Raw genomic sequence first — 24,780 nt, 5'->3', positions numbered from 1 at the left:
TCTTTAAACAGCTAAATAAGACTCAGATAGCCAGTTAGGCCTTGCCTCTTCAGGCAAGTACTGAAAGCATTGAATGCATCTGCCTGAAACATCTAAAAGATCCAATTTTTTTTTTAAATTGGAAAGCACTCAGTGAAGTACTTAAAAACTTTAATAAACCAACAATTAAAAAATGTCAATGCTCTCCAGTCCCTTGCAGCCATTCGTCTCTACCGAAATCAATAGAGAGGCAGTGTGCCCAGTCAAACCTGGTACCAGGTTACCCAAGAGAATCCCTTGCTGCAATTGGAGGATGACTTGTGCAAGCTTGCACACCCCAAGTCCAGTGCCAGAGCGCAATCAGCAAAAATACCACAAACAGCTGCCCTTAACTTCCATACTTCTTCAGTAAACCATGGTACCACGGGAAAACATTGGCAGGTAGGCAGGCAGCAGCCAATATTTCCCCACCCAACCTGGGCCAATTAACTTTTTCTTCCTTCCTCATTATAACCTGTTTGTTTCCACATATTCTGCAGTCATCCATAATCCTGTCTGTCAAGCATAAGAATTAATCCCGAAAGGATAACTTAGATATGAAAATAAAGCAGCTGTTACAAGCGACCATCAGAAGAGCAGGGAATGTAGAGCACACCAAGTGACAAAAATAAGCCTCTAAAATGGGTCTAGTTTGAAGAAGACATTTCTCAGATTTATTCTTGGAATTCATCCATGTGCCAATGGCAATCTTGGAAAAGTCTTGCACAGGGCATACTTCACATTCAGCCAAATGAAGGGAGGATTGTCTATTGTATGCATCAGTTACTGGAACAGTATTATGGATATAATTTGGCATGCATTAACTATATCTTCCTAAAATCCCATTCTCTGATTATTAGCACCTTAACTGGCAGAGGTTTAAATAATGACCCAATAGAAGCATTGCATGCTCCTTACAGACACAGAAAACTGTGCAACAGCAATCTTCTTACCTTAAGAAAGGAGATATCAGAAAGGGTAAATTTAGTGAAACTTTCCATTACCTTTGTCAGTCAGTGTGCCCTAAACTAGACTATGCATTCCTGCCACTTAACATAAAATGTCATCGATCTACAGATCAAAGAACCAAGAAATGAATTTATCTTCAAAAGAATTTACTCTTAATAAGAAATGCAGATCGACTGGAAGGTTGTTAAAGATTAACCAGAAATATTGGAGGAACTCTTATTTGTAAATGTCTAATCTACTGATAAAATTTAAAAGATTACTTAACTCATTAATGTTTGCTCAAGCTGAAAATTAAGAAGAAAAAATCTAGATCTGGAAGTTAACCATTTCATTTCAGACAAAATAAATTGCTTACTAAATTATTTAAGTGTAGAAACTCTTCTGCATTTCCCCAAAAGCACATGAACATTCCATTGAATAATATCTGTAAAATACTGGCACCACAACTATCTCCATGCCAAAAAGAATCTGAGACAATGTTGCCTTGAAAAAGCAAAGTAAAAGGTGCAATTCCATCATGGGAATAAATGCTACTTTCACATCTAATACACGTATGCGAGATATGAGAAGTGACTGATACACAGAATTTGCCACAAGTGTTATAACTTAATGCAGTGTGCAATGATAGTAATGATTGTATTTAAGGAGATAATCTGATTAACCTGGAAGGAAATAAAATAGCAAAATGATAGGCAAATCAGAAAGATTAGGTAACTCAGAACTGTAAACATGGAATCACTGTGACTTTCCCACACTCCAATTTTTTACCATTCCGATTAAACTAAATATTGATGAGGACTGGAGTGTCCACTGGCCAAAATGAAAGGACAAAGTTGAGAGAAAATGAGCTGCACAACCGATGCCTCAGAACTACTCCTGCCTCTGGAGTGAAAACTATGTAATGCAGTGAGCACGCACAGGCAGGTAAATCTTACCGAGGGACTTCAGAGGGTGAACACAAGGCAGCAAGGGATATCTAACGGCCATGTTCTTTGCTGATGAAAGCTGTCAAGCAGACAGTTGGTGAAACAAGATTCTACAGCCTGGCCTTGTCCTGGTCTGAGCTGGAGTCCTTCTCTTTTTAAACTGTTCTGGAGAAGGGTAAATGCTGGGAGCACAAACTGGACTTACTGGTGTTTTCATTGTATGGGTAACAAAAATTTGCAAATTGCAGGGAACGTTGGTGGCTAGCAACATCAAACAGACCCGAGGATAGAGAGGAGCTTGTTTAAACATCACGATGGATCGTGGAAGACTTTAGAAGGACACATTAGTGGAAATGGCAGATCCAAACTAATGTAGCATTTAGATAATTGGAAAGAGAATCAAGAGATGAGGATAAATGCTCAGTGAGAAGTTATTGAATAGCATAGTTGAATGCAAGAACCTTGAAAATGCAAGTTCTAGTAAACAAAATGGTCAACAGCAATACTAAATAGGAGCAAAAATATTAACACGACATGTGTAAGTAGTAAATGCATACAGGAAAATTATGGCACTAACAGGAACGTAAAGTAGGTCAGGAGATTGCATGCTTTTGAATGAGGTGGTGAAAATACTGCATTGTACAAGCTTTCATCATTTTCTGAAATACACTGGTTGGACAGCATGGCAAGTGGCCAATTGATCCACTCCGACCAATCTGACCAAAATAAAAGTGCTTCCCAGTATAATTCTACAGCCGAGTTCTTTCTCTGTGGCCTAGTAGGTGACAGTACAACAAGGCTCATCCAAGTATTTTACTGAAACTTTACAGTCTACAGGTAGAACTTCAATCTTTCCATTCTAATGAAGGAAGTGTATACTGTGAGCACACCTTTAATTTTGGGCTGCAAACTTCCAGATTTTCCATGAAAATCAATAATATCTTCAAGTGTAGATAGCCAAGAAACAAGCCCACCTGTTAAAACACTCAAGTGCAGTCTAACACGTTATTATTTCAGCAGAGAGTGGTTTGTGTATGTAAACCAGTGACCTTTGCTATTCATTCACTCAGCACTGCCAATCATGCAGGCATATTCCAGGAGTCAAGGAGAAAAGGTCATTAGCCTGAGCGCATAAAAGGAATTCGCTCCCTCGGTGAAATTTTACAGCAGAGCTAAATTAAATCCCTGTGCTCCTACCAGTGTATTTACAGATAGGACTCCTCAGTGGAACCTTGCACTGGAAATTCTTCACTGCCTGGAAAGACCCATTAAATGGCCAGCCAAAGGATATCTTTAATCAAAGGCCTGCTGTTGCAAAATTCTACAGTACGAGGCTACAGAATCTGTCTAACTTGACTAATGTGCTCAGTCCTAGGCCATGGGGAAAGAGGGAGGAGGAAAGTTGGTGCGGGGGGGGGGGGGGGGGGGGGGGGGGGGGGGGGGGGGGGGGGGGGGGGGGGAGGAGGAGGGGGCGCTGAGGAGGGAAGTTGGTGCGTGGGGGGAGGGGTGGTGAGGAGGGAAGTTGGTGTGGGGGAGGGGCGCTGAGGAGGGAAGTTGGTGCGGGGGGGAAGGAGGGCGGTGAGGAGGAAAGTTGGTGCGGGGGGGCGGTGAGGAGGCTAAAGGAAGGGTCAAAAGAAATACAACTGGGACCTTGAGAATTGCATCAGGGAAGGGGGTTGAAGGGTTTCGGGAGAACAAAGTGTAACTGTCAAAAGGGCAAATTTTTTTTTAAAAGGTAGAGGACCTACTTGAAATGGATTCCCAGTGTCCAAGTACTTGGCTGGGACCCAGTTGGGCAGGTCCCTTATTAGCCGAGGCAGGCTTTACATGTGCAATAAAGGCTTGCGTCTAGGAAGACTGTCCACGCTGCGTTTGAGCCAAGCTTGATTGCGTGATGTACTTCGACTCCTGACATTTAGGCAGAGACTGAAGACTGCAGCACCAGTGGTGAGCACTGCAAAGGTATGGACCATATTCAGAGATTCACCTTCAGATCTGAATGAATATGCCATGGCCGTCACCGACCTCATCAAGACCTGCCTGGACGAGTGTGTGCTGTCAAGAACATACCCAGTTTTCCCAAACCGAAGCCCTGGATGAACCAGGAGATTCGCAGTCTGCTGAGGGCTAGATCTGTGGTGTTCAAGACCAGCAATCCAGAACCCTACAAGAAGTCCAGGTACGACCTACGGAAGGCCATCCTGAGAGCAAAAAGACAATTCCATGTGAAGTTACAGACACACGACAGCTGTGGAAGGGTTTGCATGCCATTACCTCCTATAAGGCGAAACATAACAGCATAAATGGCAGTAATGCTTCACTCCCCAATGAGCTCAACGCCTTTAATGCACGCTTTGAAAGGGAGAATAATACCACACCTGTGCGAATCCCCACAGCATCTGGCAACCTTGTGATCTCTGTCTCAGAGGCCAACATCAGAACATCCTTCAAGAGGGTGAACCCTCGCAAGTTGTCAGGCCTAGACGGTGTACCTGGCAGAGTACTGAAAATCTGTGCCGACCAACTGGCTGGAGTGTTCAAGGACATCTTCAACCTCTCACTGCTGCAGTTGGAGGTTCCCACTTGCTTCAAAAGGGCATCAATCATACCGATGCCCAAGAAGAGCAGGGTGGGCAGCCTCAACTACTATTGCCTGGTAGCACTCACATCTACTGTGAAGAAGTGCTTTGAGAGGTTGGTCCTGGCTAGAATTAACTCCTGCCTGAGTGAGGACATGGACCTGCTGCAGTTTACCTACAGTCACACAGGTCTACAGCGGACGCAAGCTCACTGGCTCTCCATTCGGCTTTGGAGCACCAATACAACAGCAACATGTACGTCAGGCTGCTGTTTATCGATTACAGCTTGGTGTTCAACACCATCATCCCCTCAGTACTAACCAAAAAGCTTCAAAACCTGGGCCTCTGTACCTCCCTCTGCAACTGGATCCTCGACTTCCTTATCAGGAGACCACAGTCAGTGTGGATCGGTAGAAACATCTCCTCCTCACTGACAATCTCAAGGATGCCCACCATTCTACTCTCTCTACACTCATGATGGTATGGCTAGGCACAGCTCAAATGCCATCTATAAATTCACTGAGGACATCACTGTTGTTGGCAGAATCTCAGGTAGCGATGAGGCAGCGTACAGGAGTGAGAAAGATTGGCTGGTTGAGTGGTGTTGCAACAACAACCTCGCACTCAACATCAGCAAGACCAAGGAATTTATTGTGGACTTCAGGAAGGGGATGTCAGGAGAAGACACAACAGTTTTCATTGAGGGGTCAGCGGTGGAAAGGGTGAGCAGCTTCAAGTTCTTGGGCACCAACATCTCAGAGGATCCATCTTGGGCCCAACACATTGATGCAATCATGAAGGAGACACACCAGTGGCTCTACTTCATTAGGAGTTTGAGGAGATTCGGTACGTCACCAAAGATTTGCAAATTTCTACAGATGTACAGTGGAGAGCATTCTCACTGGTGGCATCACTGCCTGGTATGGAGGCTCCAATGTGCAGGATTGAGAGAGGCTGCAGAGGGTTGTACACTCAGCTAGCTCCATCATGCACATCACCCTTCCCACCATCAAGAACATCTTCAAGAGGCAGTGCCTCAAAAAAAGCGGCATCATTAAGGACCCTCACCACCCAGAACATGCCCTCTTCACGTTACTACCATCAGGGAGAAGGTACAGGAGCCTGAAGACCCACACTCAACATTTCAGGAACAGCCCGTGAACCCATGAATACTACCTCGTTATTCCTCTTTTGCACTTTTTTTTTGTAACTTATAGTAATCTTTATGTCTTGCACTGTATTGCTGCCACAAAACAACAAATTTCAAGACATACGTCAGTGCTAATAAATCTGATTCTGAAAAAAAGACATCAATAGAATAGCTATGCACAAAATTTGGTCAAGAAAACTGCACATAAATATTATATTATGGGTTGACTTTCTAGACCCTTCAGTCTTAACTACAGACATAGAAATGTGGATTAAGATGGCCTTCACAGCTCACAAAGCAGAGTTAGGTGCTGCATTTAAGTTCTAAATGGCCAAAACAGTAGTACCAATTTTCCACTGGCACGGGACCACTGTCCACCTGCCTATGGGTTGCAATGTTTGTTCCAGTGCGGTCTCAGACACTGGCTTTCATCAGCAGCCTGGCTCCTCAGCATGCCAGAAGGCAGTGCGGGCTGTCTGAACAATGGCTTTGACAGAGGGCAAGGTCCCACCTTGCCCCGGCTCTCAAAGCTGTCACTGGAATTGAATACTTGCAAAGTGTTTTTGATGATTAAACACAAGAAAATAACCAGTAAACTATAAAGTGTAGGAAATAAAAGTGCATGTAGGCCATTCAGCCTTCACGCCAGTGCTATTATTCAGTAAGATGTTGGCTGATCTTCCACCTCTGGCACACTTTCTTGCACTAATTCAACATCCCTTGATTTCCATTATATCACAAGATATGTCGACCTCCATCCTGAATTTAATTGATGACTGAGCCTCCACAGCTCTCTTGGAGAGAGAATTCCGAAGATTCAAAGGGTAGCACAGAGACACAGCTGAAAGAGCTGCACCCCAGGTTCGATCCTGACTTCCTGTGCTGTCAGCATGGAGTTTGCACGTTCTCCCTGTGACCATGTGGGTTTCCTCTGGGATCAGTAAGGATAGACACAACACCTCAAGCACGGTTATCCTCAACACTGGTGCCCCACAAGCCTGCGTCCTCAACCCCCGACTCTACTCCTTATACATTCATGACTGTGTGGCCAGATTCTGCTCCAACTCCATCTACATGTTTGCAGATAATAATACCGTAGTGGGCCGAATCTTAAATAACGATGAGTCTGAGTACAGGAAGGAGATAGAGAGCCTAGTGGCATGGTGTCATGACAACAACCCTTCCCTCAATATCAGCAAAACAAAAGAGCTGGTTATTGACTTCAGGAAGGTTTGGTGGGGGGGGGGGGGTGGGTAGGTGGGTAGGTGCTGGTGCCAAGAGAGTTGAGAGCTTCAAGTTCCTAGGAGTTAACATCACCAATAACCTGTCCTCGTCCAACCACATCATAGATGCCACGGTCAAGAAAGTTCACCAGCGCCTCTGCTTCCTCAGGAAGCTAAGGAAATTCAGTATGTCCCCTTTGGCCATCAGCAAGTTTTATAGATGCACCATAGAGAGCATCCTATCCAGATGCATCACGGCTTGGTATGGCAACTGCAAGAAACAGCAGAGAGTTGTGGACACAGCTCAGCAGAGCACATCACAGAAACCAGCCTCCCCTCCATGGACTCTGTCTATACCTCTCACTGCCTTGGTAAAGCAGCCAACATAATCAAGACCCCACCCACCCAGGACATTCTCTTTTCTCCCCTCTCCCATCGGGCAGAAGATACAAAAGCCTGAAAGCACATACCACCAGGCTCAAGGTCAGCTTTTATCCCACTTTATAAGACTATTGAACAGTCCCCTTGCACGATAAGCTGGACACTAAACCTCACAAGCTGCCTCGTTATGGCCTTGCACCTTATTGTTTGCCTGCACTGCACTTTCTCTGTAACTGTAACACTTTATTTTGCATTCTGTTATTGCTTTCCCTTGTACTACCTCAATGCACTGTTCTAATGAGATGATCTGTATGGATGGCATGCAAATCAAAGTTTTTTTTTGCTGTACCTCAGTGCACGTGACAATAATAAACCAATTTACAATTGCAGTAGAACATCTTTACTCCTTTATTCAAATACTCTTGCAATGAAGGCCAGCATATTGCTTGCTGTATGTGCACATTAACTTACAAGGGATTCACGTACAACGTCACTCAGATCCCTCTGAACACCAATGCTGTTCAGTCTCTGACCATTTAGAGTCAGAATTGTACAACACTAAAATTGACCCTTTCGGCCCACCTGGTCCAAGCCGACTGTGATGCCAAAGCACATTACCTCATACTCGTCAGGATCAAATTCCATCTGCCACCGATCGGTCAGCTTCCGAGCTAATCTACATCCTGCTGTATCCTTAGACAGCCTTCTTTGTTATCGACAACTCCACCAATCTTTGTGTCATCTGTAAATTTACCAATCATACTACCTACATTCTCATCCAAGTCATATATATTACAAAGAACAATGGTTCCAGCACCGATCCCTGCAGTACACCACTTGCTAAAGACTTCCAGTCAGGAAAATGCCGATCCACCACCACTCTCTGCCTCCTAGCACCAAGACAATTTTGGATCCAAGTTGCCAACACGCCTCAGATCCCCTGTGCCTTAAGCTTCTAGACCAGTCTACCATGCAGGACCTTGGCAAAAGCCTTACTCAAGTTCATGTATACCATGTCTACTGGTCTGCCTTCATCAACTTTCTAAGTTACCTTGTCAAAAAACATAATGCCGTGCCTTTCTAAATACAATAATAAAGTAATTAAAATTACTTAAAAGTTTAAAATTTAAAACACAAAAGTGACACTTAAAAACAATTAAATGCATTTAAAGCAACTAAAGTACATCAAAAGGATTCACTTATCATTCTCTAGACAACCAACGTTTCCCAGTGATGATAAGGTCACTGCATTTGGAGCAGATTGAACCTGGCACAGATTAAGCAGCCAGTTTTCTAACCCTCAGACTGGGAAGTCAGCAGGGATTTCAGCTGCCTTGCTGAGGAGTTCACTGGTGCAGTGTAGAGGTAGGCAGCATTACTGGTAGCAGGGTAGCCACCTTAAGCCCCAAACTACTGGAGGTCTGCAAAGAAACACAGGCAAGTCCTGGTTGAAGCTGTGCTCCAAGGTTACAGTTCAACTTATCTTCACTCTCTCTGAAACATACCTTAGTTTCTTTATAGGATCAGCCAAGCACATGGAGATGCTCTGGATATTCCAAAGTCAGCAGTGTTCAGAGATCATTCCTCAGCCAGGATATGGAGATGAAAGTCCTTGAACATCTTGGTGTCTAGATAATTCCAGGCTGTGGAGCTGGTGTATACCATGTGTCTCAGTTAGAGGGGCAAAAATCCATGCCAACAATAGCCACATCTCATAAATGAATTAAAAGAATTCTCTTCTCCTTGGACAATCAACATCCATGAGATCTTGTAAACAGCATTGGATGCCGTCTGAGGCATGTATCAGCTAATACCTTGGTCTTTTGGAGTGATCCAGAAACAAGGGTGTTCAATGCAGCAGTGGGGCTTGCCTTTAAAACTCTCCAAGCATGGGTCCAAGATGACAGATCCCTGCCAGCACAGCATTAGAAAATCTTATCGTCTGGAAGTACTGTTCTTTAGATACGCTAAAGTAGGAGTGTGGCTCCTGGAAGATCCTTGGGGATAGGCCCGTTTGGGCAGAACCCTTCCCCTCTCCTCTACTGATCTCTTCTGGCTTTGTTCTCCCTCATCTAGCTTCAGTTGTGTGAAGACCCAGTGAGGATCCAACAAAAGCGTGCTTTGTTTTTGCAAGGGTTGAGTGACATTACAACTCCAAGCCTCAATGTGGCTGCCTGAAATAAACTCTGCTCCTGATGACTCCCCAACAAAGTTAGCACAGGTAAAATAACACAGGTGTGGGCTTGACCTGGGTGTGGTTCACATTGCTGGGTAACCAATTTCACAGGTGGGGTGTTAATTGTGTGTTGTATAATGACTGATGTTTTCTCAGAATGCTCTGTGCACTTCAGGCATGTGCACATGAGGCTTATGCAACTACACTACTGCTATGAAGCTAAATGTTTATGCAACTACTATTAACGGTTGTATGGCCTGCTAAAAGGCACCAATTACCTTTTGGGATCAGTTCTGTGCTAAAATTCAATCCTTTCGAGCTTAAAGTACAAGTTTATGAGATTCAAGTTCTAGGCTGAGGGATTTACAAACAAGAAAAATTTGTGAAGTTCAGACTTAAAGGTACAACTTGAACAAAATTGTCAAAAAGTGAAGGACTGAAATAAGGTAAGCAAGCATTGTTGGATGGCTTCCACCTGCCTGCATTTTAACTCCACATGGGTCAATTAGATTTCTCATATTTATGCAATCTAAACTGTAATGCAAAAAGAAAAATCGCTCAGCATTATGTTATTAGAAACAAGACCTAATAAATTTTACAGATAAGTATAATTTCCACTATGCTCTTGGCAGAGGTACAAGCCAATTGTGGGGCAACAATCCCAAGACATTCAGCACTTGAGATAATATTGAGCATCCATCAATAAATACAGAAATTGGTACTTAAACAGAAGAATCTTGCAGATAATTTTTACTCCATATGGGATAGTCTTCACTTTCTGCCAAAGTCCTGCTGTTACTGGATATCGTTGGCTGTAATGTAGTTTAATCTCAGAATGCGTTAGCTCTGCAGTAATTAGCTTGGATGTTTCAGCTGTGAATGAGAAGCCTATGTGCCAGTCAAGCATTTGGCAAGTAATGAACAATGTCAGCAGGTAATGAACTATGCTACCTCAAGGGAGAAACAATGCAGCAAATACTTACTTGGCATCTTTGAATATTTTTATTGATATATCCAGCATTTCAGATTTCAAACTTGGTTTCCAATGTAAAAGTGCATTATAATTTTACAACACTGTTACTGCTTTTTGATAAACTGCAAATCTATAGTCATTTTATCTGAGAGAATTCTAGCTGAGTGCAGCTGATAACATTGGACTGCATGTCAAAGACAATACACAATGGAAATGTTTCTGTCAACTGATGCATGATAGCATTCTAAAATGATCATATAAAGAGTTTCTAATCCAAAATGAAAGGCAGAGCTAATTATGCATACAACTTATTTATAAGAATTCCCTCCAAGAAATATATAAATTGAACTGTCAAGCACACAACATAAACTATGCAATCTCTATCAGTTAACCAACTGTGCTACAACACATCACCACTTCCATTAGAACTATTCTCTTTTTACCTTCGAAGTTTATGTCATTAAGATAACCATTAATGAAAGATATGTATCCTGAGATGTGATGCATTAACCCATCTGCATACTAATGAAAAACCATTAGGAAAGGTTATTTTAAAAAATGAAAAATATCCACAGCCTCCTAATTTATCTGAGAGTTCAGCAGATTTAATGGTTCTCTCTACTATTAACGGATGTCTTCACTGCATCTCCTGCTAAGAACTCAGTAGGGACTGGCAACATTAATCAACGTACAATGCACTAGTTAACCAGTGTAGAATAGTTGCAGATCATTAAACTGCTGATAGTCACATTCAAAGCCCATAACGTTTATCATATCCAAGACATATCGTACATCAATCTATGAGAACAATTAGTTGTAATATTTTTATATGGAAGAGGGAATGCTGGATACAAAGTGTTGGTAATGTTGCAATTTTATCTTCACCAACAAGGGCAAGCATTTCCTTTTGATCACAGGTGAAATATTCCCTTATCATCATCACACAAAAACAGCTTATTGTCACGTATCAAAGAGATTTTTCCCCAAACTACTCCAGCTATTTCTAAGTCATCTTCCTGCTTTTCCAACATCTGATACTGGATGAGCAGAAATTTCCTCCAACTAAATTCTGGAATGACTGAAGACACCATCTTTCGCTCCCATCACAAAATCCCTTGGGCACCATTGCCAACTTGCTCCCTACCAAATGTCCGAAACTTATCCAGTCTGCATCAAACTTTGATGTCATATTTAATGGAGTTGGTGACAGGCAGTCTTAGGATGCAAGAATCTTCTATTGAAGTATCAATTTCCATATTTATTGATGGATGCACAGGATTATCTCAAGTATTGAGCATCTTGGAATTATTGTCCCACAATTGGCTTGTACCTCTGCCAAGAGCCTTGCAGAATCATGCTTATTTGCAAAATTATTGGATCTTATTTCTACCAGCATAATGCTGAGCTGTGTTTATTGCATTACAGTTTAGGTCACACACTCTCGCCATAGATCTGAAAAACCTAATTGATCCATGTGGAGTTGATAGACAGACAGACAATGCTTACTTACCTTATTTCAATCCTTCACTGTCCTGAAGATTTTATTCAAATCATACCTTACCCCAACTATTTAGGGAGTCTGAATTTTACAAATCTTTCTTGTTCTTAACCCCTCAACCTGGAATTTTAAATTTATAGCACATATTTTAAGCCCTGAGGGACTGAATTTTTAATCATTATACTGATTCCAAAATGCACTTGGTGCCTTACAGCTGGCCTTGTGACCAATGGAACTTCCAGCTTGTACTTCCATGGTCTCATGCACACGTCTGAAGCATACAGAGCTCTCTGAGAAAATATTAGCCATCATGCAGCACATAATTAATACCTCACCTGTGAAATTTTCCAAGCTTTCATGCTTTCCTGTTTCTCTGCCTTTTCTGAAGCCATCTTTTGTTCCTCTCAACAACTCACCCAGTCACATCCTCAGTCAAGTCAGAAGGTTCAACTCAGGGTGAAAATGGGTAACACGAGGGGGCGTAATTTTAAGGTAATTGGAGGAAGGATACAAGGGGAACGTCAGAGGTAGTTTTTTTTTTACACAGAGTGGTGGGTGTGTGGAACACACTGCCAGCAGAGGTTGTGAGGGCAGATACACTAGGGACATTTAAGAGACTCTTAGATAGCCACATGAATTATAGAAAAATGGAGGGCTATGTGGGAGGGAAGGGATAGATAGATATTAGAGCAGGATAAAATGTTGGCACGACATCATGGGTCAAGGGGCCAGTACCTTGCTGTAATGTTCTATGTTCTGGGTTTAAATCCAACCCCAGGGCCCTCAGCACAAAAGATATGCTGCTACTTCTGTGCAGCAGTAAGTGGGGACCGTACTGTTGAAAGAGTACTAAACCGCCATCCCTGTCAGGTAGATGCAAAATATTCAAGCAGTTTTCTGAAGAAGGGCAGTGTCCTAACTGACTTTTATTGCTCATTCAGGATAACTAAAAATGATTATCTGGTCAATATCCCTTGCTGTGTGTAAAGCGTAAACCAGCTTCTGTGCTTCGCACTTTATGGTTCAAAAGTTCATTTACTGAAATGTGTTCTAGCACATCGAGGGGCTGAAGGTTTCTTGTTCTTGCTTGTCCCAGCAACACATTCCTTTAGCCTTGCAACCCCATTCTTTTTGCCATTCACTCACTCTTGCTTTCCACTCTATCACAGAACTTATTCTGTTGCTACTTCCTGCTTCTGTTCTGCATCGGTTAAAATCATTACATCTCAAACAACTTCTGGTTCTAGTGAAAGATTTTTGACCTGCAAATGTTAAAACTCAGTTTTTCTCCCCACAAATGGTGTGGACTTGATGAGTGTTCTCAATGTTTTATGTTTTTTTATGATTTCCAGCATGTGTGTTATTATCTTAAGTCTAAACAAAAAACCTAGCAGCATGTCTATCTTTTAACTCAGTTATGCACACATTTAAGAACAGAAGTCTTTAAAATGATCAAGACTTTTGGTAGTGCGGATGCAGTTGTAGGGAAGAGCATAACTGGAGGCCATCGATACGGGATTTTCTCCAAGAAATCCACCAGGGAATTTAGAAGGTACTTTATAAAGAGAGTGGTGATAATGTAGAACTCTCTACCACAGAGTGTGGTTGAAGTGAAAAGTGCAAAGCATTTGAGGAGAGACCAGACCAGACCAGCACACGAGGAAGAATGGAACAGCCAGTTATCTTGATAAATATAGATGAGGAAAGACAGGAGGAGATTTGAGTGGAGCACAACACTGGCATTGACAGGTTGAGCTGAATAGTCTGTTTCTGCAGTGTCTTCCCCATGTAATAACACAATGACCCAAGTTCTAAAGTTTTCTGGAGTAAGTCTGTCAATAAGTATACCCAAGTCTCCCAGGTTACAAGAAAATCACCAGAGTGACCAGGACAATTTTACTATTGGAAGAATGGCAAGGATTCCTCTAACTTTCTTTGTCACTCATAGGCAATGGATAGAAAACCAATTTAAGACCCTGCCAACATTTTATAATAAAAAAAGGTTGATTATTCCTTTGAGAGATTATTTGACATGAATGCAACCAGAAAACACAAGTGATAAAAACTGCTAATGTTATCTTCATGCTAATAACCAAGAAACATGAGGCATAATTTGAGAAATAGTGAGCCATGCTTGGGAAGAAATAGGAGAATGACTCGGAGTACAGGTAAGTATTAAGGCAAGGAATGAATGGGAGGAGTAGAGAAGAGCAAGTGACATTGTGAGTGAACACCTCAGAGGGGAGACTAACATCATAGTCAAAAGTGCATTAATTGTATATTGAGAAGGAAATGTTATGCCTTTGCAAAAGGAAAATCCCATGACACAGTTTTAAATAGTAGTGCAAGCTCATCACCATTTCCCAATCTACTTCAGTTGGACAGTTTTCATTCTGTCATTAAATGATTCAAGCTAGCTCAGTTTAAAATGGATAATGGCCAACACTCCAGCTACCCCAAAAGATCTGACTGACTTGTGATGCAAGCCAAGGGGAAAAAACAAAGGGAAAAAGGCAGAAGCTTTGCTCATATTGCTGCAGGAAGCCTTGTGGAAGTAAATAGTGCAACAACAGAAGATTAATCAATAAATTCTGAATAAGGGGCTGTACTCTTCAATTACAAATATAAAAAGCAGTAAAGCCTTTCCCTTGGTTTTGCATTAACTAGATCAGCTGATAGCAGGCGACAAGGTATCAGCAAAGTAAATATTCATCGTTACTGCCCAGCCATTCAAACAAACTGATGCAAGACCATCAGATCATAACCTTACTGTACTATAGCACAGATACAAAAGATCCAACAATGCAGATGCAACTTTTACAGCATCTTAGTGGCAGAAGATCAGGTTAAAGCAATTGGGTCAAATTGTCTTCGATCTGGCCCTCACCTACACTCACACCAGCCACCCCACCATCGCTATCAAAATCCTTCATAATTTTAAACACCTTTTAAAACACAACTGACTTATTATTGTCTTGTTCTCCATATTTCTACACAGAAACACAAAATATCTCATCCAAAACACAAAGTTTCTGCTCAACCAATGCAATATCTTTTCATTCCTAGTTTATTATCCCAATAGTTTCTCACATTAAGCCATATTAAATTAACCTGTACAGTATGTATGTGCATGTATGTGTATATATATCTCAACCCTGCAACTTGTATACACTCTCTCATAGTCCTTGGTGGACTTTCTATGTTGGCTAACTGATTAAATTTGTTAGCAAATTCTGATAAACTTTCTACCACTAGATCAAAATCTTGTATTGAATACCTACAGAGATAACTTTCAATCCTCCTAATAACCAAGGAATGTGTATTACCCTTCTACTCTTTGTTTTGTGTATGTTAACTAACCTTTTATCCTTGCAAGTACACGGCCTGGACTGCAAGCCCCTCCAGGGTACCTTATGGAACATGCACTGAAAATCACTATGCAAATTCATATGCAACTCAAACTATAAATCATTTATTGCATTTTCTTCTCATACCACTGTCACAAGTTCAGCAAAATGAACAAGGAATACAGCTGTCAAAAAGACTTCTCCAGCAAATCCACACTGGTCTGCCTTGATTATCTCATTCTTCTTCAGATGCTAACAAATTTGATTTCAAAATCCTAAGTGACAACCAATATTAAACTAAGTGGTCTGTGATTACCAGATTCATCATCATCTCCTCTCTTGAACAAAGGTCAGAAGTTGGCTGCCTGTCAGTTTACTGGCATAATTTGCATATCTACAGAGGATTGAAAAAGTCCAGTCAAAATTCAATCAAGTGTAGTTCCCATCAGGATCTGGCGACTTTTCCCAAGTGACCTCCCAATACCTTCCCAGAATTAATTCCAATGCTGCAATTATTGAGACTACTGTTTCAGACAGACTAAACTAGTACGGTAAAAACTACTATAATCTGGCATCTGATTGCTTGGAAATCTTGCTGCTCCAGTGTCTGGCTCACTCATTAGTCCAGAATGTGAGCCAGGGGATCAGAGTGCAAGCAGGGTGTGTGGTTCAATCCAAAGGTCCAGAGCATGACCAGAGTCAGGGTCTGGATTGTGGACTGGGTGTGCGCCCACACCTGGGGCTGAGGTGGGGAAAACCAGGGCTCAGGAATGTGGGTAGGTTTGCAGCTAGAGCTGGCATCTAGTGCGCTTGTACATTTCCTGCTCCAATTAAACCCATCAGATTCATTGGAAAATGTATTATACTTCTGTATAACATATAGATAAATTGAACAAAAAGTACATTTAGGTATTTAGTTGGAGTAACATCCAATAGTCTGGAAAATCTGCTCTTCCAGCACCAAAGTCCCAAGAGTGCCAGATTTTCTGAGTTCTATTGTACCTGTAAACCTAATCCAAACTGTTCACTTAATGTCACTACCCTCCACAACTTTTGGCACCTCTTTCAAATAAATTTGGACTTTGCACTTTTCACATATGACCATAAAATTTACTATAAAATGTGGAAAATTTAGAATCTGCGAGATCCATTTTGTTACCCTAAAGCCTGCTTTAGGAGAAAGTACTTTTAAAAGGAGTTGCCACATCAGTGTTATAGTCATAGTGTGGTACAGCGTAGAAACAGGCCAGGTGATGCAGAGATTCACATGCACCACCTCCAACCTCATCTATTGCATTCAGTGCTCTCGATGTGGCCTCCTGTATGCCAGTGAGGCCAAGCATAGATTATCATCGTTTTGCAAAGCACCTGTGCTCTATTCACAACGCCCACCTTGAGCTTCCAGTTGTACGTCACTTCAACTCCCTTTCCCATTTCCAAGTCGATCTGCTTGCCCTCCACCTTCTCCACTGCCATGGTGAGACCAAACGCAAACTGGAAGAACAATACCTCATTCCACTGGGGGTAGCCTACAGTCCTATGGAATGAACATTGAATTGTTCGATTTCAGGTAACACACTTCTTATGTTCACTTCCCATTCTTACTGGTCCACCTAGGTTCCCTCTCCCTTTGTTCACCTTTCCCATTTCCATCTGCCCATCACCCACAGTTGAATCCTTAGGATGACAACCAATTCTTTTACTGTTGCTGTAATTCCCATTTTTCATACAACTTGCTTCATAATCCAGCTAAACTTTAAAAAAAAATCAGAAAAGCAATACAATGTAATTCGAAGCATTGGCTATTTCCGGCAAGATGCAGCCTTTCTCATTGATTTGTAGGTACCTCAATTAAAATAATTAACTTTTCAAATTCCCCAATTTAAATCTAACAAATTCAAATAAGATTATTGTAAAACTAAGCAGGACTAAAGATTGGACCAAGATTATTGCAGATCAATCAAATGGGATAAGTGACTGATTACCATGGTAGCAATCATGCCACCCACTGATCTAAGATTGATAAAAGGTTATAGAGGGGAACATTCTTCTTGTTGCAGTACTTCTTGTTCCTCTACTCCTTATAAAGCTTGGGGAAAGTTGTGCAAGCATCCACCATTTCACCCAGGTGGCTATTCTAGATAGAGAGTGGCCGTAAGATATTTGCCAATAATTATTGCAGCCAGATCCGATATCCTTCTTAATCAGTGCACGCGCGCGCACGTACACAAACCTGACTCAGGTCATCCACATTCAACCAGACCTAGCCAGAGGTGACTCTTCCTATTCTCTGAGCGTTTTCTGCAGTAAATAAACAACCTTCCCCAGGTTGATATTTATAGCTTGCTGCTTCACCAGGACTCTGCATTGGCCAACTACCACTAATCTGGAGGATGACCACAAAAGCTATTCAACAATGCCGGAAATGCTTAACATTCCACTTGGGGAAATATTATTACCCAAAGAGGCCACAAAGTGGCTATATAAAAAAAAAAGAAAATGCTGGAAACACTCAGCAGGTCTGGCAGCATCTTTGAAAAGAGAAACAGAGTTAATGTTTCAGGTCTAAAACCCTTCATCTAACAAAGGGTTTAGGATGAAACACTAACTCGGTTTCTCTTTCCACAGATGCTGCCAGACCTGCTGAGTGCTTCCAGCATTTTCTGTTTTTATTTCAGATTTCCAGCATATATAGTCTTCTATGATTTTCACAAAGTGGTTAGCTTGGAAAATGCAATGTGTTAAGGCCTGGAAATTCGATCACTCTGTACCAATTTTAGTGGACTACAGCACTGAATTTCTACGAATATTCTTCTTGGATAAATTTGTGGACTTACCACAGGATCACAAAGACTGATTTTCCTTCTGGTTCCTTCATTTCTGAAAGCATGGGCTCAGACAGTGTGGGCTCAGGCGGAAGCCATCCCCACAATCCAGAGACCTGCCCTGCCTCGAGTTGACCGACCCAACAACAGCCTGGCAATGGGGGCTAGCTTCCAGTAAGTCTACTGTTGCCTCAAGGCTTCCCCCTCACAGTGGCTCTCCTTTCAGGGACCCCTACTTCAAACCCCCTCTTGAATCACAACGCTGATGAGCAGTTCCCCCCCCCCCCCCAACCTCCCAATTTGATCATGACAAGCAGCTGCTTCTGATGTGCCAACCCAACACTTTTCCCACCTTAGTCATTGCTTTCACCTCTCCTTTCTCACATTCCACACCCAGCCCACAGCCTACCTGTGTTTTTTTGTACTGGCTTTGTAACAGCAACATACACAGAGGACAGATCTTTGAGCACATTAACTGTGTAAAGCTGATGCTGTTGTCCACAAGGCCTTACAGAATAGAACTCTGTAATGGTGGAATTGGGAGAAGAAACAAACAATCACTGGCTTGCCACTTACTGCCCATTTAATGTACTTTTCCAGGTGCTGAAATATTGCTATGTCCCAAGGAGGTGCTTTGTGAAGATGAGCTGGGATCTGCAGGAGTTCTCTGCCAAAGAACAAGGGCTGGCTTTTGCTAGCAGTTCCACAAACAACTGTAAGCATTTACCCATCACTAATTACCCATTTATCCAACCTAAAGATACCTCCTACCCCTTGGTGTCAGATTGCAGATCATCCTCAAATTTCAAAAATTGATTCTAATAAATTTGCATGAAGTGGTAGCAAGACTAAAGACTAGGGTTCTATAGCTGCCTCTGTTCTGCTGTATTTTAGTGCGCCCTATCTTATTAGTAGTTTACGAACACTTAGTAATATTCTCCTGCTAAGATTCCTCTTCTGCTGCAGTATGTCTTTTCCATCCTTCCATCTCCACCACACATGGACCTGGAGGTTTGTAGCATGCCCAAGGTGCGAGTTTAGGTTTTCCTTTTTTTTTGGAGCATATTAAAATATCCAGGTAGATTTGCAGTTCTGTAAACTCTGTAAAGGCTTTGGGATATATTTTAACATGAAAGCAATAATAGAAGTTACTGTTGCTGAATAGCAGTCGAGAGCAGGAACCCTACTTATCTATCTGTTCCTCAATTTCAGAATACACAAGTCAATTGCAATTCTTCTGCCCTACCCAGAGATAACATAACCCACCATGAATTGAAGATTAACTGCCTGCAACTGAGTAGCTTAGTCACTCATTGCCTTAAGCACCTATGTCATCATGGGAGCCATACATAATTTATATTTCAAAAGTTTTCCCAGACAGTATCCAGTAGTTTCAAAATCATCTGCTGAAACGATGTGAAATAGTTTAGTCATCACCATGAAATACAAAGAGTTGGATTACTCCCAACCTACCCAACCTCCACCTGTTTAACTTCTCTGTCATTACCTCTCAATAACAATGCATCATTCGTAAGACCAATATGGTTTTGTCTTATTTATGAAATTTGCAACTAAAGTGAAAATAAGATCAGTGCTCTCACAAAAGCTTCTGATATCCAATTCAAAAGGGAGAATTAAAGACAGGGGGCCTCCATTATGAAATAAATACAAAATATCCAGAGTCCTGAGATAATGGATGAAACCAAGTGGAGATAAATGAATTGGTTATTTCTTTGTTGGCAGCTAAACTAACAAAACTCATGGATAACAGATACAGGAATACAGAGTCACAGAAATGGGCCCTTCGTCCCACCATGCCCATGCTGACCATTTGGCCAATCAACACTTTCCCCTCACATCCCCTTTAACTCTCCTCCCTCTTACCTTAAACCTATGCCCTATTGTTTTTGACACTCCCAGATTAAGATTCTGATGATCTACCTTATCTGTCCCTCCCATAACTTTATACACCTCCGTCAGGTTCCATCAGCCTGCTTCGTTCCAGGGAAAGCAAACCCAGCCTATCCAATCACTCTTCAGTTATAAAGTCGTCCTCCAATCCAGGCAATATCCTGATGAACTTCCTCTGCACTCTCTCCAGCACAATCTCACCTTTGGCTTTGTACATCAACAAGACTTTTTCAGGGTTACTGAGATAAAACACCAGGTGTGTTTTGTTTCTAGGACATTAATTTAAACATTTGCCATCAGAACACCACCACCTGCAGGTTCACATCCAAATCACAGATCATTCTGACCTGAAAAGACCTGGATCTAATTCCTGAACTGACTGCCAGCGGCACTGTGGGCACACCTTCACCAGTAGGACTGCAGCAGATCAATGTGGCTCATCATCATCAAGGGCAATTAGGTATGGGTGATAAATACAGACCTTGTCAACAACACCCCCCAAATCCCAAAAATGAATTTAAAAAGAAAACAATTGTACAAAGCACACAAAAAATGTAAACTAATGAAAGAAAAAAGGTCTAGGTATTCCATGACTGATACAGCTGAATGCAATTTTGCAATTTACTTATTCAAAATATACTGTTACAATTTCTATTCAAAACAACTTATGACATGCAAGTCTGGTTTAAAAATGTGTTAAACTTGAACCTTAGGTGTTAACCTTATCATAATAATAGATTAGGATATCATTAACAAATGTTGTTGGAAGTACAACATAACTAGTTTAAAGCTGAGACTTTTATGGAAGATATTGTTCAACAAAAAGGACAAATAAAACTTTCCCTTATAAATGAAGGAACACACTTGCATTTCAATAGCATCTTTCACAACAGCAGGAATGACCAAATGGTGCCTTGCAGTAAGATAAGTATTTTTGAAGAGTTGGAAAAGTAACAACCATTTTACTCACAGCAAGACCCCCCCAAAGAACAACCAAGTAAATAACCAGGTGATCTGTTTTAATTGATTGTTGAGGGATAAACATTGACCAGAGAACTAGAGGAATAATACCAGTGGAATCATTCATATTAATCAGAAGGGATAAATGGCCCTCTGTTTCCCATCTCATCCCAGCTAATACAGCTCTGCCTCTGCTGAATGACATCACCAAGACAAGGCTAAGACCTTAACAATTAAGAGCTGAGCAGAATGAACATGTTTTACAAAATACATATACTGGAATTGTGGTAATCAGGATAAAATTGCCAATGGTGGTCCAAAATAACAGGGACATACTTATGACTCAAATGTTTTAATCTTGAATAGTGAAATATTCCAGACTTCTGAAAGTTTGTAGAGGCATTCAGTCTATTCAATGTGTTTCCATAACATATCAATAGCCTAAATACTATTTTAGCTTTCCATGCCTGCCTCAAATGGCATGCATTATACTGTTATCATCTGCATGAATAGACAGATTGACCAAAACAATAACAATGTAAAGCCCTGTGCTATTTGAAGCATCCTAGACACCTTCATTAATGCAATGCAATTTGCCACACTGATTTGAATCTAGTGAAAAGCTGACCAAGAACTGTAATGCCTTACCTGAATGAGCAGGGAGAGGCGAATGAGGACGAGGAAGGGCTGTCGACTGACTGCTTCCTATCAGACTTTTCCTATTGTTAGTGCGGCAACTGAAATTAAAAGAGGAGAAACAAATACTCATTTTATGCAACACTACCACTTATTAGATTTCATACATAATATTTACCAGTAAAATTTAATATAACCAATCAAAACACATTAAATATCTTTACTGTTTAGGATCTAGATAATTCAAAGCTAAACATTTGTTATAAAAACATAACAGGAGCAGACATGTTAGATAGCATCCATGTGCACAAAAGGGGCAATGAATTCAAATTTGCTTTATAGTTGCTCCAGGGTGGACTAAACTTCTTAGAAAGTTAAAAGCAAGTTTCCTTTTGGATTATATGGAAACATGAATGAATGACCAAATTCAAAGCATTGTATTTATAGAAAGTGGAAGTAATATTCTAATTGTGTCATAAACCCAAAATGCTGCACTCCATCCACAGATTCTGCCCAACCTGATTGAATTTTTCAGTTATTTCAGATTTTCAGCATCTTGTATTTTGCTTTTTGACTACCACCATGCCTGTAGAATGCCACAGATGCAAAAAGTGGCCTGAATTTGCAGGACCCAGAATTTTCAAGGGAGTAATAACATCCTAACCATTGACATTTACTGTCATCACAATGAGAAACTGGTAAGTACCTTTGGATTTCCATGCATAGATGGATTATGATGGAAGTCATGAAAGTGCTGTCATGGTTCAGGATTCTTCCACCATAATCAAGGTAAATCAGTTGAATCATTGAAAATTGTGGTTTTTAATGAAACTGGTCTTGCAGTGAAATACACTGAAGATCTTGCACTTCATAATTACTGCTTAACAAACCCTCCAGACCTAAAAACACAGCGGATTGAAATTCACTCACATAGATATGGACATTATGTTCTATAAAAATTCATATAAACTTGATGATATTTGTTTTTACCAAAAGTTTAAAACCATGAAGTTTAAAATAACATGTAGAAATCATGTTTTACCTTCCTGGTTTGCTCTTTGTTAACATTATTTAACATGACTCACTACTCAATTGCCAGATGCCAGAGAACTAATTCCTGACAACAACCAATGTTGGAAAAGGGAAATCAATGCCACAGAGTTCACTAGATTTTGTGAGAAGCTTTCTCCCAAGATAGTGGCAAATAGCATCATTTTGCTACAGGCTGCAAAATCCTTACTGTTATGTCACAGCCCCAAACCACATTCTTAATCATCCCCAGATTGTTCTTGCAAAAAGAAAATTATAAATCATGGTTCCAGTCTTTGAGGAGCCAGTTGAAGGAAAAGCACGTTTGCCGATTATTTAACAAATGTTCATGTTGAAATAAAACAACGTAATGGGAAAGGAAATTGCAGCATTTCAAAGTTCAGAACTGGATTGACTGGTTTACTGAGGTTAGAAAGTGGTGCATTGGGAAAAATGTTAGTGAAATCTTTCCATAAGGCAATGAATATATAACAGATGAACACAAAGCTGAAGACTGATGGCAGAGAAACCAAAGCAGTTTGCAAGTAACAGAAACAGTTACACTGTATATCCAACATGCCTGTTCTCACTGGCAACAGAAACCATCTTACGAGTAGGAAGAATTTTCTGTTGGGGAATATTTTTTTAAAATTTTATTTGCAGCGTGGTAACAGGCCCTTCCAGCCCAACAAGTCCACGCCACCCATTTTAAGCCCCAAATTAACCTACCCGTACATCTTTGGAATGTGGGAGGAAACCGGAGCACCCGGTGGAAACCCACGCAGACACGGGAGAACGTACAAACTCCTTACAGACAGCGACGGGAATGGAACCCCGATCGCTAGCGCTGTAATAGCGTCGCGCTAACCGCTACGCTACTGTGCCGCCATCCCTCAAAAAGAATCAAAAACCAGTAGCTGAACACACAAGAAATGGAAAAGTCAACAGGGACCTTTGCCCTTAAGTAGAACTGGTGACTCCGCAATCTAGCCTAGTATCAGATCATTCACAGACTTAAAATAATATCTTTGTTCAACATCCGTTTGTACTCCAGCCCAACTGGGAAAACAGACCCCACACTTATGAACTAACTCTACACTCAATCACATAAAAATTCAGAATTAAACCCACACGTATTGAGCAGTAATACTAGAGAAACAAAGGACTGCAGATGCTGGAATCTAGATGAAAAAACAAGATGCTGGAGGAACTCAGCAAGCTAGGCAGCATCCGTGGAGAAAAAAATCCATTTTTCTTTGCATATACTGCCTGGCCTGCTGAGTTCCTCCAGCATCGTGTTGTGTTTTCGCATTGAGCCATAAACCTGATCAGACCATACAAACAAACCAGACTCCTAAATTTCAATCCAAAAAATAATCCTTCCTTATATCAGTTTCAAAATCTTGCCTACCTTTAGGATTTTTGTCTTTTTTTTATATGGACTTTTAAAACAACACTTATGGAAAACAAAAAGAATGATCTATAGACACCGATTACTTGCTAAAGGGACAGAATTTGGGTAAAACTTATAGCAAAGGCTCAAAGACAGAAATAGTGAAAATGGTTTCTCAGAATGTGTGCTGGGAAGTGTTATGAAGTTCGAAATGATAGTACGGATAATTACTTTTCCAGCAGACTGTTGATCATCCAGTGAATAATCCTCAATTATGCTAAATACCAAGCAAGGCTCAGCAAGATTTACGAAATATTTGAAAGGCAAGTCATTAACAATTCAGAAAAAGCTTCTTCCCCTCGACCATCAGATTTCTGAACAGTCCATGACCCCATGAACACTACCTTGTTATTCCGTTTTTTTGCACGATTTTTTTGTAATTTATGATAATGTCTTTGCACTGTACTGTTGTCGCAAAACAACAAATTTCACGTCATAGGTCAGTGATAAGAGGTCTGATTCTTCATTTAAAAAAATACTGCATTTTTGAACTGAGAGAAAAGAAAAAAAAGACATGTCAGTTGTTTTGACAGCCACGAGCAATTGAACAAATTGCCGGTTTAGGAGATTTGTGGAATCATAGCAGGGGCAGTCAGTCAATTACTACTTTCATTCTCTGAAGCAGAAGCTTCTCAGTAAGGGTCATCATAAAGTTATATGATTGATATTAAAAACCTAATAGGCTAATTCAAAATCATCCTTCAGGAAAGGAAATCTCTTGATTTT

At 41.0% G+C, this 24,780-nt stretch overlaps 1 protein-coding gene across 11 annotated transcripts in view; it reads right to left on the bottom strand.

The window, feature by feature from the left end:
• Positions 1-24,780, bottom strand: part of mast4 (microtubule associated serine/threonine kinase family member 4) — a 340,297-nt gene that overhangs the window by 82,202 nt on the left and 233,315 nt on the right. For all 11 annotated transcript variants that reach the window (XM_052019255.1, XM_052019257.1, XM_052019256.1 and 8 more), the window contains one exon: positions 21,585-21,673. In XM_052019255.1, coding sequence (XP_051875215.1) covers positions 21,585-21,673 — 89 coding nt within the window. The remainder of the gene's footprint in view (positions 1-21,584; positions 21,674-24,780) is intronic.

This window comes from Pristis pectinata, chromosome 7, assembly GCF_009764475.1.
Source record: "Pristis pectinata isolate sPriPec2 chromosome 7, sPriPec2.1.pri, whole genome shotgun sequence".
Taxonomy (NCBI): domain Eukaryota; kingdom Metazoa; phylum Chordata; class Chondrichthyes; order Rhinopristiformes; family Pristidae; genus Pristis; species Pristis pectinata.
The sequence above is the reverse complement of the archived record's forward strand: the minus strand, read 5'-3'. Positions and strand labels throughout refer to the sequence as shown.